This window comes from Oncorhynchus mykiss, chromosome 8, assembly GCF_057628025.1.
Source record: "Oncorhynchus mykiss isolate SJ-2025 chromosome 8, ASM5762802v1, whole genome shotgun sequence".
Lineage (NCBI taxonomy): Eukaryota > Metazoa > Chordata > Actinopteri > Salmoniformes > Salmonidae > Oncorhynchus > Oncorhynchus mykiss.
Window position 1 is genome coordinate 57,110,582 of NC_143029.1, and position 15,924 is coordinate 57,126,505.

Below are 15,924 nucleotides of genomic sequence, written 5' to 3' on the forward strand. Positions count from 1 at the left end.
CCACTATAAAGAGCTCGGCAGACTTTGACTTACTGGGCAGAGGAAGCACCTCGACCGCAGTGGAGTTGGAGATCTTGGACTTAAGGACACCCACTTTGTGGTACTCATAGACGATCCTCCTGCCATCAATGGTGGTCAGACTGCGGTCAGGCATAGTGTTCTAATCATAATGGAGGACTAGGGATGCAGGGAGATGCAGGGAGAAGAGACACACAGAGACAGTAGATTAGTAAAGTACGTTGATATTCACTGGGTGTCTGCTCAGTCTCATGAAGCACCACAAGCGCGTCAGAGACGCCCACTTCGACTGGGTGGTTCACTGCACTGACCTTACTGATGTCAATAGGAACCTAAACACAAGAACAAGCACACCAAAGTCAGTCGATATGTATGACTGCCAGAGGGGAATTCACCTCCTTGTAGGCAAAGACGATGCTTCTGTCACTGTGCATAGAGGTCTGGAAGGTGAACCGGCACTGACTGACACTGTCGTGCAGGTGAACCTGGTCCCGCTGGACCACCAAGGCTGTGCCTAGTGGACAGACACACACAGAGACAGAGCTGGTTATAACCATACACTAGCACACCCAACCACACATGTAAGGTTCCAGGTTGTCCTTTTTTTTTGTACTGATGCAGCTGCACAGATGATAAGATCTCACAATGCATGGATCCCATTATGCCTGGCGAAAACCAAACACTGCATTCCACAGTAAGAACCTCATACCAACGGTCAAGCATGGTGGTGGTGTGACGGTTTGAAGATGCTTTGCTGCCTCAGGACCTGGACGACTTGTTTTAATAGAAGGAACCATGAATTCTGCTCTGTATCAGATAATTCTACGGGAGAATGTCAGGCCATCCGTCTGCGAGCTGAAGGGCAGCTGGGTCATGCAAAAATGACAATGATCCAAAACACGCAATCAAGTCTACATGAAAATGGCTAAAAAGCAATACATTTTTTGTTTGGAATGGCTTAGTGAAAGTCCAGGCCTAGATGTTGTGGCAGGACTTGAAAGGAGCAGTTCATGCTGGAAAACCCACACTTCGCTGAGTTAAAGCAGTTCTGCATGGAAGAGTGGGCCAAACATCAACCACAGTGATGTGAGAGACTGAACAACAATTACAGAAAGCATTTGGTCGGAGTAATTGCAGCTAAAGTGGCACAACCAGTTATTGAGTGTAAGGGGGCAACTACTTTTTCACACAGGGGCATTGAGTGCTACATAACTTTGTTTGTGAAATAAGTACCCCGTTGTTGTGTCATTTGTTCACTCAGGTTCCCATGATCTAATATTTTGGTTGAAGATCTGATAAAAAGTAAGCAAAATAACAGAACATCAGAAAGGCTACACAGTGTTTGTTTACTTCCAAACGAAGGAGTAAAATAAGGTAATATCATAAAGCATTTGTAAAAAGTACAAAAACGTATGTAGTGATCGCAGACTGCCCCTTTAATGAGCTACGACTGGCAGTAATAGGTCTACATTTCAGCAAGGTGACATTTATGAAGCAGGTCCTCTTATCTTGCTAAGTTGTTTTATCTCCTGGTATCTTGGGAAAGTCCCTTGGGAAGTATTATTCTATTTTATTCTATGCCAGACAACTGTTTCCACTCTTTCATGATTCAGCATTGCAGCGATGTCGAATATCACAACAATTGAGCCTGTTCTTTTATGGCCTAATGTTTACAGTAATTGCTTCAGCATTTAAGCTATTTCTAAAAAGGTGAATAACTTGCCAAAACATCAAGGCTAGAAATCATAGTGCACAAGGCTGAGCGTTAAAAACAAACCACAGAGATAATTTGAGTATGATAATGACTTACCACTTGCAGGCTTTAATTCCACATGGCTTATTTTATACTGGCAAACAATCAATATTACAGTGATAAAATTGAGTCTTCGACATCGTCAGTTCCTATGTCTGTTTTTTCTCTCTCCTTTTAAATCCCCAAAACACACTATCAAATAAAACACCCTGTTTGACAACTATTCATGCCCTCTGCACAAGGTCCTTTTGGTTCGAAGTCTCAAGGCTATACTAAAGGCTGTCCGCTTTTCAAACAAAAAACCGGAGCAAGGTACGCAATAAAAATCGAGTAGTTTAATCTTTAACGTAAAATACAAAACATTTCAATAGCAATACTTCCTGTAAGAATCAAAAGTTGCTATATCTATTCTTCTTGGAAAGGTTGTGTGATCAGTTGATAGGACAAAGTAGAGCTAAGATCATACGTCTGATGACAATGAGTGTGATGCTGTTATTATCGTCACCCTCCTGCATGGTAGAGACTGGAGCCTGCCTGTAAGCGCTGGAAACTCGATGTGCACACGTCCCAAAACAGTGAGTCCGTGGCTGTGCTGAGTACATAGGACCGTCTCTTTCTGTACTATTTTGTGTGTGTGTGTGAGATGGATCATACTGTACTTCCTCCCACAGCCAAACACAGGACCTCTTCACTATACTGTATCTCATTAATACTGAATGCCGGCCTTATACAGTTGTGTACTAGTGAGCCTTGGCATAATACTGTAGCTTTCAAGATGAAATAAAAGACATCAATATGTCAACTCTCGGTTACCCAGGTTACTACATTGGAGTTATCATTGAGAGTATTGTTGTTGCGATTCGGTATAGTTCCCACTTGGTCTGTGGTGATGAATGAGAAACAGATATGGTTGTGCTTCTACTGCACCATTAACAGCAGCCACATGATAAATAAGCATCGGTTGACTAGACTAAGCAAGACGCCACTGAACATCACACTGCCAAGGACTGTGTTCACCCCGGAAGTCTATACCACAAATGGATGAATACACACTAACAGTAGCTGTGGTTTTCTATCATGTGTTTATGGTGTGTATTATTTCATCGTGGTACACCCCCCCCCCCCCCCCTGTCAAATACACGTGGATCAATGTACAGTAATAAAGAAAGTTTCAGAGGCAGACAACCTACAGTAAATGTGCCTGTGCTCACAAACAATAATTTTCCCCTCGCAGCTCGAGGTTCTACATGGAACCCAAAATACTTCTGTCCACTATGGGGGCTGCCGCAGAACCCTTTTGTTTTCTAAGAATGTGCCAATGTCTTGCCACTGGCATGCCAGACACCCTCGCAGCTCTGGGGGGCCCATGCGCCTGTCATAGATATCTATTTTCTAGTAACCCTTCAAAATGTCATTCATATGAACCCTTTTCATTTCCATACGTATGTACTGCTATAGGAGGCTAAGTGTTTGTTTCTTGGGCTTTAGGAATATGACTGAAAAAGTGACTCAGGCCTTGACAAATAAAAATAAAATACTGGTTGAACACATAAGGGGATATCGGTTGACAAATGCCGCGGTCAAGGCTATGCCAGTGTAATGAGTGGAGCTTACACAGGTGGTCAAAAGGCATATCAGAACAAGAGCCTAATGCTTCTGAGGTAGTTCTTCATGAGTTTTAGTTTAGACAACAATCTTTCCGCAGAAGCGACAGTTACAGGATGGTAAAAAAAAACTGCTTTATTACCTTGGAATACATCAGGGAAACTGGGCCGAAGGGAGTTGGGCTTCAAATAGAGCAGCTCTGCAACATCTTTAATTGAGCCGCTCATTCTCCTTAATTGCCGGCCTCGACAGGTTACGGAAAGAGATTAATTGTACAGGTCGTCTGGATACTTGGCAGACGCAAATAGATGATCATGTTTAGTGGACAAAAAAAAAGAGGGTTGCGATTTTGTTTATTCTGGTGAACCGCCGTTTGTGTTGTGTGGTCGTAAATATCAGCAGTCCTTTACCTCTGGTATGTCTTCGCACGCACCATTCAAAACGAAGTTTAAATTGTGTGCATCACAGTGGACATAGGCAGACAATGCACCATGTTTCAGGAAAGACTGTCTGGGTTGGCAATACTCGGTATAGAAAACAGTCAGCCCGCAACCTGGACCGACAGTGAATTTTTTTCCCAGGGGATTCTCTGAAGTTGGATTTCATTTAATTTACCTTGAATATTGCAGGCCATTTGTGTAGGCTATTAGCCAGAAAACAATAAACAGTTGCTTCTTTTATCCTTGAGCCAACTACGTTTTTCCTCATTGTTAGGTTATTTGTATTTATTGAGGATGACCATTAGCTGCTGTGTAGTTTTTATACAAAGTTCATAAATAGCATCTAAATACGATAGATGGCTATAGATAGTGTACTGAATTAAGAAACAATCCCTAGGAAGCTAGTGTTTTGAAGGTGGACTGACTATTATTTGGCATTGTTAGACTGGTTTTTACGCACAACAGCTTTCCATCCAAGCTGGGAGAGAGCACGGGGAGGGCTCATGTCATGCAGGTTCAGGTAGACTACACAGGACAGGTGCATATTATAAAACATCTCGTGGTAGCTGATTAGTATTAGTTGCAGCAAACATTTATTTTACAATCTGCAATGTTTGAATTTCCAAATTGAATTACTGAACAAGTAATTACATCATTGCCACCAGCCAGCAGTCTAAATATGACAGCATTGAAACACCATGTATAGCTTTGTGAAATAGGCTTAATGAAAATGATGAACAAATAGGCCTACCAATAAACATGTATACATTAGCTAAAGCAAAGATACACATGCCATGCCCTTGCACCACAGAAAGCCTATTATCGATTAATTAGGCATGCAGCCGCATGGGGGAGTCTGGGTGTTTGCTACCATGTCTGTGCTGGATGTGCCAGGGCCTGGGGATGGCTGGATAGTGGGGCTGGGGCTTGGAGAGAGGTCTGGGGACTGGGGATGGGGGTGGATAGAGGGCTGGGGATTGGGGCTTGGAGAGAGGGCTAGGGATGGGGCTTGGAGAGAGGACTGAGGCTTGGAGAGAGGACTGGGAATGGGGCTTGGAGAGAGGACTGAGGCTTGGAGAGAGGGCTGGGAATGGGGCATGAGATGGTTGTCTTGTATTACAGGTTAGAGACTGAAGAGACTGAAGAATAAACTTGTAAATAAACATTTATTACAGTAAAGTGCAACACAAAAAACTATCTTACTCTAGATACAAAGATTTCTGTTTGTTGGTTTATCTAATGTCATTATGAATATACCACTTTTTAACATAGCTATTGATCTTGATCAACATTGTCCTTGTCACTATGGTAAATGCAATTCCCGAGCATAAAATAATGAACATACAGTAGCAGTCAAAAGTTTGGACACACCTACTTATTCAAGGGTTTTTCTTTATTTTTACTATTTTCTACATTGTAAAATAATATTGAAGACACCAAAACTATGAAATAACACATATGGAATCATGTAGTAACCAAAAAAAGTGTTAAACAAATCACAGTTGCCACCCTTTGCCTTGATGACAGCTTTGCACACTCTTGGCATTTTCTCAACCAGCTTCATGAGGATGAATTTCAATTAACAGGTGTGCCTTGTTAAAAGTTCATTTGTGGAATTTCTTTCCTTCGTTAATGTGTTTGAGCCAATCAGCTGAATTGTGACAAGGTAGGGGTGGTATACAGAAGATAGCCCTATTTGATAAAAGACCAAGTTCATATTATGGCAAGAACAGCTGAAATAAGAAAAGAGAAACAACAGTCCATCATTACTGTAATCTACAATGTAAAAAATATGAAAAAATAAAGAAAAACCCTTGAATGAGTAGGTAGGTGTCTCCAAACTTTTGACTGGTACTGTATATCAATCAAGCTTTCCTAAGGCTATAATATGAATACTGTTCGATACAAACTGTAGCTTATACACTTCAGTTGACACTGTACTTAGTAGTGTTTGAGTTTATTACATTGTTTTACAGGGATAGTGCACATGAATCAATGTTTCTGTAAAAGGGATGGTTTTAGCCGGCCAGCTAATTTTCAACCGCTCTCCCTTAGTGTATATCGTAACTTTGTGTTGTTATGAGCTCATGAGAACAGTTATGAGAACGGTTCAGAGATATTCCTCCTCAAGCATCAGAGTTAACCCCTCTGAACTCTGCAGGGTCTGAAGAGGGATCATACAAGGTGTTGAAGAATGACAGCTCAGATTCCCTTCCGACTTCTAAACCCTAGAAATACAAATGGAGTCTCTTCATTACAGTCCTAGACAGAGCACAACTTGGCCAATATGGCTCTCAAACACACGTTTTCACGATGGCATTGACTGTCGTAACTTTGAACAGTATAGAATATGATTTTGGGATGATGTTCGCTATTTCATGTAATTTCATGTAATTCTACTTACGCTGCTCAGATCGAAAACGTGGACATTTTCCAGAGGTTCAGGCAGGCTGTGGGGGAGACAATCACTGAATTAGTTCTACCACTGTTGTGATCAGATATCATTGGATCTGTTTTTACATTGGAATCACAAATACTGCCATTGTCATTGTCATCGTCACTGCTGTCGTCGTCATCAGCAGCAGCAGCAGTATTCTCATCACCACGAAAGACATCACCAACTCATCATCAACAACTTGATCATAATTCTCATCGTGACATACTTGGTGGAGCGTTTCCGTGGGAGGACAACGAGAACAGCGGCGATGACAGCCACCGCCAGCAGAGAGAGAACCACTCCCAACCACACGGCCCACGAATCTGTCGGCACAGGAACACAGAGAGTTCAAAAGTCCGTGAACACTGTAACATTGTGTACATCAGTGTAACACCCTCGTCAAAACGGGGTTGTTAGTAAACTCATTCTAATACCATCCTTCCGACCACACCAAATGTCTAAACCTGGGGGGCTGAGGGACCATTGATCAGACGTTCCAGTCCAGAACAAGTCCAGCCCAGTCCAGTACAGCACAGTACAATACAGCTCAGTGCAGTGTGGTCCAGTCTAGTGCAGTGCAGTCTAGTACAATACAGAGAGAGGCCTACTATCTGGAGTTGGAGTGTCCGTGGGTACGGTGTTGTAGCAGTGACCAGGATGGATGGTGATGTCATCGAGAGCCACGTCACCGCCGGGGGCCCGGCCCCTCCAGTACATGAACACAAACTGTGGAGGGGACAGGACACAGCCTTTATATAAATCACAGACATATAGAGTATAATTAGTGACACATCAGTCTCACATGACCGTGCTTCCAAGTCTTGTTAATGATTTGGCTTGGAAGCCTGGGAATTGTGGTTTCTGACACAGGTAGTCACACACTAATACGGTAGTCCAGTGATGTTTAATCAAACCAGGGACAAAACGTACATGGAGAAGACAAGTATAAAATGTAAGAAGATCCTTGTATGCTTTCCTGGCCACTACAACGACCGCTTAATATAAAGCCTCCCTGAAGAGTTAAATGAGTTACTTATTACGTATGACTGTAGACACTTACCCAGAATGGCTGTGTATAATCCACGTATACGCTGCCCTCCAACCACACGTCTCCCTGGCTGCCTGACTCCGTCCACAAGACATCAGCAGCACCTCCACTAGCATGCTGTTTCCTGGGGGAATGAAAGAATCAACCAATCTATAAGCCAATCAATCTACCATTCATACACCCCGTCCATCAATCCATCCACCCATCGTCCAAACTGTCCGTCCATCCTTCCCGAGGACAACACGATCGTACCCACCTGTCATTGCGGTAGAGGTTGAGGGTCCCGATGTGAGGGCCATACATGTGAAACCAGAAAGTCAGACAGTAACCCCCGCTGTCCGCCTGCAGTATCTCACTGACCAGCATGGATCTGTCTCCCCATTGGCCAACAGAACTGTCCACATACAGGTAGTAACCTGGAAGGAGACAGGACAGGGAGAAACTAACGGGCCTTTTCTGACCAGCATCCCATTGACAGCCAGACTATCCAAAATATATAACTGACACCTTAAACCTTAAAGGGATAGTTTGGGATTTTGGCAAGTTCCATTTATCTACTCCCCAAGAGTCAGATGAACTCGTGGATACCATTTCTATGTATCTGCATGCAGTTTGAAAGAGGTTGCTAATTAGCATTAGCATAATGACTGGAAGTCTATGTAGACTTCCAGTCATTGCGTTAAAAGCTAGTTAGCATTGGCTTGCGAATCTACCTCAGACTTCCTTTATACTGGAGGCAGATACATAAAAATGGTATCCACGAGTTCATCTGACTCTTGGGGAAGTAGATAAATGGAACTTGCCAAAATCCCAAACTATCCCTTTAATGTTAGGGTTAAGGTAAGTCTCAGTTATATATTTTGGTTAGTCGGGCTGTCCCTTTAACCAAACCCCTAACCTAGGGGTGTCAAACTCAATCAGTGCAAGGGCCATACTGGAAGAAAAAAAATCACAGGCCAGACATAGCCTATTATGTTTGTTAAAAACTTCTTTTTTTTTACATCATACAACTACGACCTAAACTGGCCATTGTTCTATTAGAAAACATATGGCATTTTATAATGTATAATGCTGTATATAGCATATTTGACATGTAAAAATAAAAAAAAATAAACAAAAATAATAAATACTATTTGTCCAGCCTTTGCTGCTTGCAGATGTGCATTAGGCTATATGCTGCGACCCTAACCAAAAAAACAATTGAATAACTCCAAATAGCAAAAACATAGCTAGGTTGTTGTAACATTTAACCCTAAAACATGTTTTTCCGTTTTTTTGCACTGCATGGATCACCGGTGAGGTTGAATGCAGATTTGCTGTATGGCAGTGGAGGCTGGTGGGAGGAGCTATAGGAGGACAGGTAATGGTTGTAATGGAATAAATGAAACGGAGTCAAACATGTGGTTTCCATATGTTTGACACTTTTCCATTCCAGCCAATATAATAAGCCTGTCCTCCTAAAGCTTCTCCCACCAGCCTCCTCTGCTGAACGGTGCACTCAAAGAGTCGGTTTCCCGGACACAGATTAACCCTAGTCCTGGACTAAAGAGTACTTTCAATGGAGACTTTCCATTGATCTTGCTTTTTAGTCCAGGATTAGGCTTATTTCTGTACCTAGGAAACCGCCCCATTATGTCTTGTAGTTGTAGGCTACAGAAAAGGGCCCGTTGGAACCCAAACTTGGCATGACCATTTAGCCTACAACAAGTTTACACTTTCAGTCCGGTAAAAGATTCAGTCAGTGCCATCAGTGATGATATGACACAGAGCACTGGCTGGCTCGTGTGTAGGTCTGGGAGGAGGGGTGTGTGTGTGGCAGTGCACTGCCATTTGGCGTGCAGCACATTGGCTGTGACTTGTAGTGCAATGCATCGCGGGCTGTATGGAAGCGGGCCAAAATGAATTGACAACCCAAATCATTGCGCGGGCCGGATAGAAATGTGTCATGGGCCGGATTCGGCCCGCGGGCCTTGTGTTTCACACGTGCCCTAACCCTAACCGAATTTTAACACATTTTCTAATTAAATAGTCATTTGCACGTTACGTGTACCTGTCCCCCACAGGACAGGTACACGTAACACAAAAACGTTCAAAATGTTTGGAAAACAGAGACAATCATACCAGAACGTTAACATTAAGAACGCTAATTTGATTTCTCTGTTTGAAAACATTTTGCTACGTTGTGCCCTACTGAACATAACACATGCTCACCTAGGGAGGAGTTGGTGGTGTGGTCCACACTGGGCCCAGTGTTAGGGTTTGGTGAGGCCCCTCTGCCCCTCAGCCAGTCCCCCTCATCCACCCCTGCCATGGCCACGTTCGTCCAGCCACACAGGTTGGTCTGGAAGTCACAGCGTCCAGGGGGAGGACAGGGGCTGTTGGTCACCAGGATGTCATCAAAGGCCATGTCTCCCTCATCACTGCTCCCCTTCACCCCCTCCACAATGATCTGAAACCGCGTAATAGCTATGATAACCACCAGGAACAAAATCACTGTCATGTACAGCGACGACTCCTTGTGGACCCCCAGATGTTTCACAATTTTGTTGTGGCCCTGAAATAACTCACCTGGTTCACCTATTCAAGAGCTTGATGGTTAAATCAAATCAAATTATATTCATCACACGCGCCGAATACAACTGGTGTAGACTTTCACAGTGAAATGCTTTGCTTACGAACCTTTCCCACAGATGCAGTTGTATTGATTATTATAAAAAATAAAATAGTAACTAACACGAGAGGAATACAATAAAATACACAAGAATGGAGCAGGAAATACAGGATACAGGAAATACCCGTACCAGGTCAATGTGGAACTATATAGAGGGAGTACCAGTACCAGGTCAATGTGGAGCTATATACAGGGAGTACCAGTACCAGGTCAATGTGGAGCTATATACAGGGAGTACCAGTACCAGGTCAATGTGGAGCTATATACAGGGAGTACCTGTACCAGGTCAATGTGGAGCTATATACAGGGAGTACCAGTACCAGGTCAATGTGGAGCTATATACAGGGAGTACCAGCACCAGGTCAATGTGGAGCTATATACAGGGAGTACCAGTACCAGGTCAATGTGGAGCTATATACAGGGAGTACCAGCACCAGGTCAATGTGGAGCTATATACAGGGAGTATCAGCACCAGGTCAATGTGGAGCTATATACAGGGAGTACCAGTACCAGGTCAATGTGCAGAGGTATGGGATACTTTAGGTAGATATGTACATGAACGCAGGGTGACTAGACATCCGGATAGATAATAATAAAAGTTAAATAAAGAACAGAGTAGCAGCAGGAAACGATTAATGTAAAAGTGAGTGTGTGTGCATGTAGGTTTGTTTACGTAGTGTTGATATGTGTGTGTGTTATGTGTGTGTGCGTATGTAGTGTTTGAATGTGTGAGTGATTTGTGTGGGGGTGACAGTGTGGGATTGAGTGTTACCCGTTTCAAGAAGCTAGGTGTATGTCGCACGTCACTACTTCACAGGGGAGGCATTTTAACGTAATAATTTATTTTTAATCAACATTTTGGGGGCAGAAATGCCTTCTGGAACATGTGAACTTTCATTTGTCTTAATAACAAACGTGTATGCCATCTGTAAATACAAATCATTTTGTAAAATTAGGAGCCTAGTTGGTTTAGCCACAGAAAAAGTCAAGAACCGTCCCGCTAGCCATGATTGGCTGAGATAATGGATGGGCTGGACATGCCAAGAGGCTATTTCAGATTGGTCTGCCCTGTAGCACACTTCTGTCTGTAACATGTGATGCTCAGTAAGTGTAGATAATCCTTGCTACCACTGCCCTTTTGAAAGATTTAACATTAGCAATCCAGAACTGCAAACGTGTTGCTACTTTCTGCACACGGAAGAGTGTGAACTGGAGGGATTTGACACAATGGGCCAAACAAGCTGTAGCTAGCTAAAAAACAAATGGAAAAGACACGCTGGCGTGAAGAATTCATCCATGTACTGTATACGGGTAAGAGTCTAGCTACATTTTCAGATATTATGGGTTTCAAATTTAGTCAGAAAGTCGTTTTCATTGCAAGTTAGCTTGCTGGCTCGCTAGCAAATGTTACGTGTATGAACTGTGTAGTAATATTATTTGTATCTCAGAAAGCCATTTGCATTGCTAGTTATAGCCTAATGTTAAGCTAGCTAGCTAGATAACGTTGCACGTGGTTTGTTAGCTTTAGCTACCTGCAGATTCAGGTGTAGTGCAGCATTTCACACCTGGTGGCTAGCTATGACAATCCATTTGTACTGTAGCTATGGTTTTTTAAATGTTTTTTTATTTATTTAACCTTTATTTAACTAGGCAAGTCAGTTAAGAACAAATTCTTATTTACAACGACGGCCTACCAAAAGGCAAAAGACCTCCTGCGGGAACGGGGGCTGGGATTAAAAATAAAACAACATATAAATATAGGACAAAACACACATCAGGACATAAAGAGAGACCTAAGACAACAACACAGCATGGTAGCAACACAACATGACAACATGGTAGCAACACAACATGGTACAAACATTATTGGGCACAGACAACAGCACAAAGGGCAAGAAGGTAGAGACAACAATACATCACGCAAAGCAGCCACAACTGTCAGTAAGAGTGTCCATGATTGAGACTTTGAATGAAGAGATTGAGATAAAACTGTGCAGTTTGAGTGTTTGTTGCAGCTCGTTCCAGTCACTAGCTGCAGCGAACTGAAAAGACGAGACCCAGTGATGTGTATGCTTTGGGGACCTTTAACAGAATGTGACTGGCAGAACCGGTGTTGTATGTGGAGGATGAGAGCTGCAGTAGATATCTCAGGGGGGAGTGAGGCCTAAGATAAATAAGCATCAGCCAGTAGGTCTTAAGACAGGTATACAGAGATTACCAGTTTACAGAGGAGTATAGAGTGCAGTGAAGCGTCCTATAAGGAGAATTGGTGGCAAATCTGATGGCCGAATGGTAAAGAACATCTAGCCACTCGAGAGCACCCTTACCTGCTGATCTATAAATTATGTCGCTGTAATCTAGGATGGGTAGGATGGTCATCTGAATCAGGGTTAGTTTGGCAGCTGGCGTGAAAGGAACGATTACGATAGAGGAAACCAAGTCTAGATTTAACTTTAGCATGCAGCTTTGATATGTGCTGAGAGAAGGACAGTGTACTGTCTAGCCATACTCCTAAATACTGGGTTGGGATTATGGTTAATTGTTTAGCTAGCTAGCTACAAGTCTAAACAAAAGACTCCACATCGCCAGATGGTTAGATGACCCATCTAGTTAGCCAGGAGGGCCTTCCTCTGACACCTCCTGATATAGAGGTCCTGGATGGCAGGGAGCTCGGCCTCAGTAACATGCTGGGCTGTCCGCAGCGCTTTACGGTCAAGGGTGGTGAAATGACCATACCAAGCGCTGATGCAGCCAGTCAAGATGCTCTCGATGGTGTTGCTGTAGAACTTTGAGGATCTGAGGGCTCATGCCAAATCTTTTCAGACTCCCAAGGGAGAAGATGCACTGCCGTTCCCTCTTCACAACTGTGTGGGTGTGTGCGGATCAAGTCCTTAGTGATGTGGACACCAAGGAACTTAAAGCTCTCGAACCACTCCACAATAGTCCTGTCGATGTGGATGGGGGCCTGCTCTTCCATCTTTCTCCTTTAGGCCACGATTAGCTCCTTGGTCTTACTTTGTGGGAGAGGTTGTTGTCCTGGCACCACACTGCTAAGTCTCTGACCTCCTCCCTGTGGGCTGACTCATCACCGTCGGTGATCAGACCTACCACCATCGTGTCATCAGAAAACTTGATTTTGGTGTTGGAGTCGTGCGCGGCCACACAGTCATGGGTGAACAGGGAATACAGGAGAGGACTAAGCACACCCCTGAATAGTCCCCGTGTTGAGGGACAGCATGGCAGGGGTGTTGTTGCCTACCCTCACCACCAGGGGCTGACCCATCAGGAAGTCCAGGATCCAGTTGCAGGTTGAGGGGTTGAGTCCCAGGGTGCCTAACTTGGTGATAAACTTGAAGGGGACTATGGTGTTGAACGCTGAGCTGTAGTCTATGAACAGCATTCTCACATAGTTATTTCCCCTTTTGTACAAGTGGGAGAGGGCAGTGTGAAATGTAATTTAGATTGCGTCATCTGTGGATCTTTTGTGGAGGTATGCAAATTGGAATGGGTACAGGGTGTCTGGGATGATGGTGTTGATGTGTGTCATGACCAGCCTTTCAGAGTACTTCATAATTACATTTAGGCTGATTACCTTGGAGCTCTTGGGAACAGGGACAATGGCGGTCAGTTTGAAACATGTTGGGATTACAGACTGGGGCAAGGAGAGATTGAAAATGTCTGAAGATACCTACCATCTGGTCTGCACATGCTGTGAGAATGCGCCCTGGTATTCTATCTGTCCCGGCAGCCTTGTATTTGTTAACCTGTTTAAACATTTTGCTCACATTGGCCACGGAGAGCGGTATCATATAGTTATCCGGAAAAGCATGGGCTTTCGCGTGAAGCACAGTGTTATATTCCTCGAAGCGAGCATAAAAGACATTCAGCTCGTTTGGGAGTTCTGTGTTGCTGGGCAGCTCATGGCTGGGTTTCCCTTTGTAATCCGTTATCGTCTGCAAGCCCTACCACACAAGACAAGTGTAGAACAAGTAGTAGGATTCCACCTTAAACAGGATTATTTACAGTAAGTGTTAGGCTGGAGAAGGATGGGAATAGAAACGAAAAACATTGGGTTTCAACACATAGCAATCATCAGTGTGTTTGGTCTAGGACGGCATCCCACAGCGTCAAGACAGGGGCTCACCCTGTAATCGTCCCTGTCCAGCTGCAGCGTTGCCTGGGCAAACCTCCACAGAGCCCCCTGGTCCCCTGAGTGGGACAGCAGCATTACCATGCCCCCTTGTTCACTCCACTGGTACACATTCAGCGTCCCCATGCCCCTCCCAGACATGTGGTACCACAGCTGAAGACACACCCCTTTACCTGCGCCACAAACAGACACGTAACAAATATTATTTTTCAGTTTTTTTAGGATTTGCTCAAAAGTAGTACACTATATGCAAGTGAAATAATAGGCTATCATTTAAGACCGAACCTCTGTCATCTCTAGGAGATGGTTGCCAGTCTATGATTGCGTTCTGATTCCCTCAAAGTATGCACTTGTCCACTCTTCCCCACGCATTGAATAGCATTGGGGATGGCATGGGTTCAAACCAATCTTCCACCAGTCCTTTCCTTTTAATTCCATGAAGGGAAGTGAACAAGTGCACATAGAGCAGAAGGGTAGAGAAATGGGACGCAGAATATCCCTTTCACCTGCAGGGAAAAGTGGGGAGGCCATCCTGGCTGTCTGTCCAGGCTGGTCAACCCCCGATGAGGGCAGGTAGAAGTAGTGTCCAGTGGCGGTGTTGGTGGTGTGGTCGTAGTCCGGACCCGTGTTAGGGTTAGGTGTGGACCCGGACCCCCTGACCCAGTCACCGTCATCATCAGCCTGCTGAAGCCAGTTACAACTGCTCTCCTCGAAGTCACACAGGTCTGGAAGGTAAAACAAATATTTTAAGATATACAAAATATACACAAAATATGCAAAGATATGTGGACGTCAAATTAGTGGATTTAGCTATTTTAGCCACACACAGCCATGCAGTCTCCATAGACAAACTTTGTCAGTAGAATGGTGTTACTGAAGAGCTCAATGACTTTCAATGTGGCAAAGTCATAGGATGCCACCTGTCCAACAAGTCAGTTGGTCAAATTACAAAGTGGTAGGCCACACAAGGTCACAGAATGGGACCGCCGAGTGCTGAAGCGCGAAGTGCGTAAATATCTTCTGTCCTCGGTTGCAACACTTAATACTGAATTCCAAACTGCCTCTGGAAGCAATGTCAGCACAAGAACTGTGAGTTGGGAGATCATGAAATGTGTTTCCATGGCCGAGCAGCCGCACACATGCCTAAGATAACCATGCCAATGCCAAGCATCGGCTAGTGGTTTAAAGCTCACCGCCATTGGACTCTGGAGCAGTGGAAATGAGTTCTCTGGAGTGATGAATCATGCTTCACCATCTGGTAGTCCAACGGACGAATCTGGGTTTGGCGGATGCCAGGAGAATGCTACATGCCCGAATGCATACGGCCAACTGTAATGTTTGGCGGAGGGAGGAGGAATAATGGTCTGGGGATGTTTTTCATAGTTCGGGCTAGGCCTCTTAGTACCAGTGAAGGGAAATCTTAACACTATAGAATACCATGACACTCTAGATTCTGTGCTTCCAACTTTGTGGCAACAGTTTGGGAAAGGCCCTTTCCTGTTTAAGCATGACAATGCCCCCGTGCACAAAGTGAGGTCCATACAGAAATGGTTTGTTGAGATCGGTGTGGAAGAACTTGACTGTCCTGCACAGAGTCCTGACCTTAACTCCATTGAACACCTTTGGGATGAATTGGAACACTGACTGCGAGCCAGGCCTAATCTCCCAACATCAGTGCCCGACCTCACAAATGCTTGTGGCTGAATGGAAGCAAGTCCCCGCAGCAATGTTCCAACATCTAGTGGAAAGCCTTTCCAGAATAGTGGAGGGTGTTATAACAGCAAAGGGGGGACCAAGTCCAT

The 15,924-nt window shown here is 44.2% G+C and overlaps 1 protein-coding gene across 1 annotated transcript in view; it reads right to left on the minus strand.

Annotated features, from left to right (window-relative positions):
- Positions 1 to 4,963: 4,963 nt before the first annotated feature.
- si:ch211-106h4.4 (MAM and LDL-receptor class A domain-containing protein 1) overlaps positions 4,964 to 15,924 on the minus strand; it is a 36,021-nt gene continuing 25,060 nt past the window's right edge. Inside the window, exons 42-50 of the mRNA XM_036985719.2 lie at positions 14,629 to 14,847; positions 14,117 to 14,295; positions 9,513 to 9,750; positions 7,558 to 7,717; positions 7,314 to 7,425; positions 6,862 to 6,979; positions 6,480 to 6,576; positions 6,221 to 6,266; positions 4,964 to 6,044 (exon numbers count right to left, since the gene is read on the minus strand). Coding sequence (XP_036841614.2) covers positions 5,943 to 6,044; positions 6,221 to 6,266; positions 6,480 to 6,576; positions 6,862 to 6,979; positions 7,314 to 7,425; positions 7,558 to 7,717; positions 9,513 to 9,750; positions 14,117 to 14,295; positions 14,629 to 14,847 — 1,271 coding nt within the window. The 3' untranslated portion in view covers positions 4,964 to 5,942. The remainder of the gene's footprint in view (positions 6,045 to 6,220; positions 6,267 to 6,479; positions 6,577 to 6,861; positions 6,980 to 7,313; positions 7,426 to 7,557; positions 7,718 to 9,512; positions 9,751 to 14,116; positions 14,296 to 14,628; positions 14,848 to 15,924) is intronic.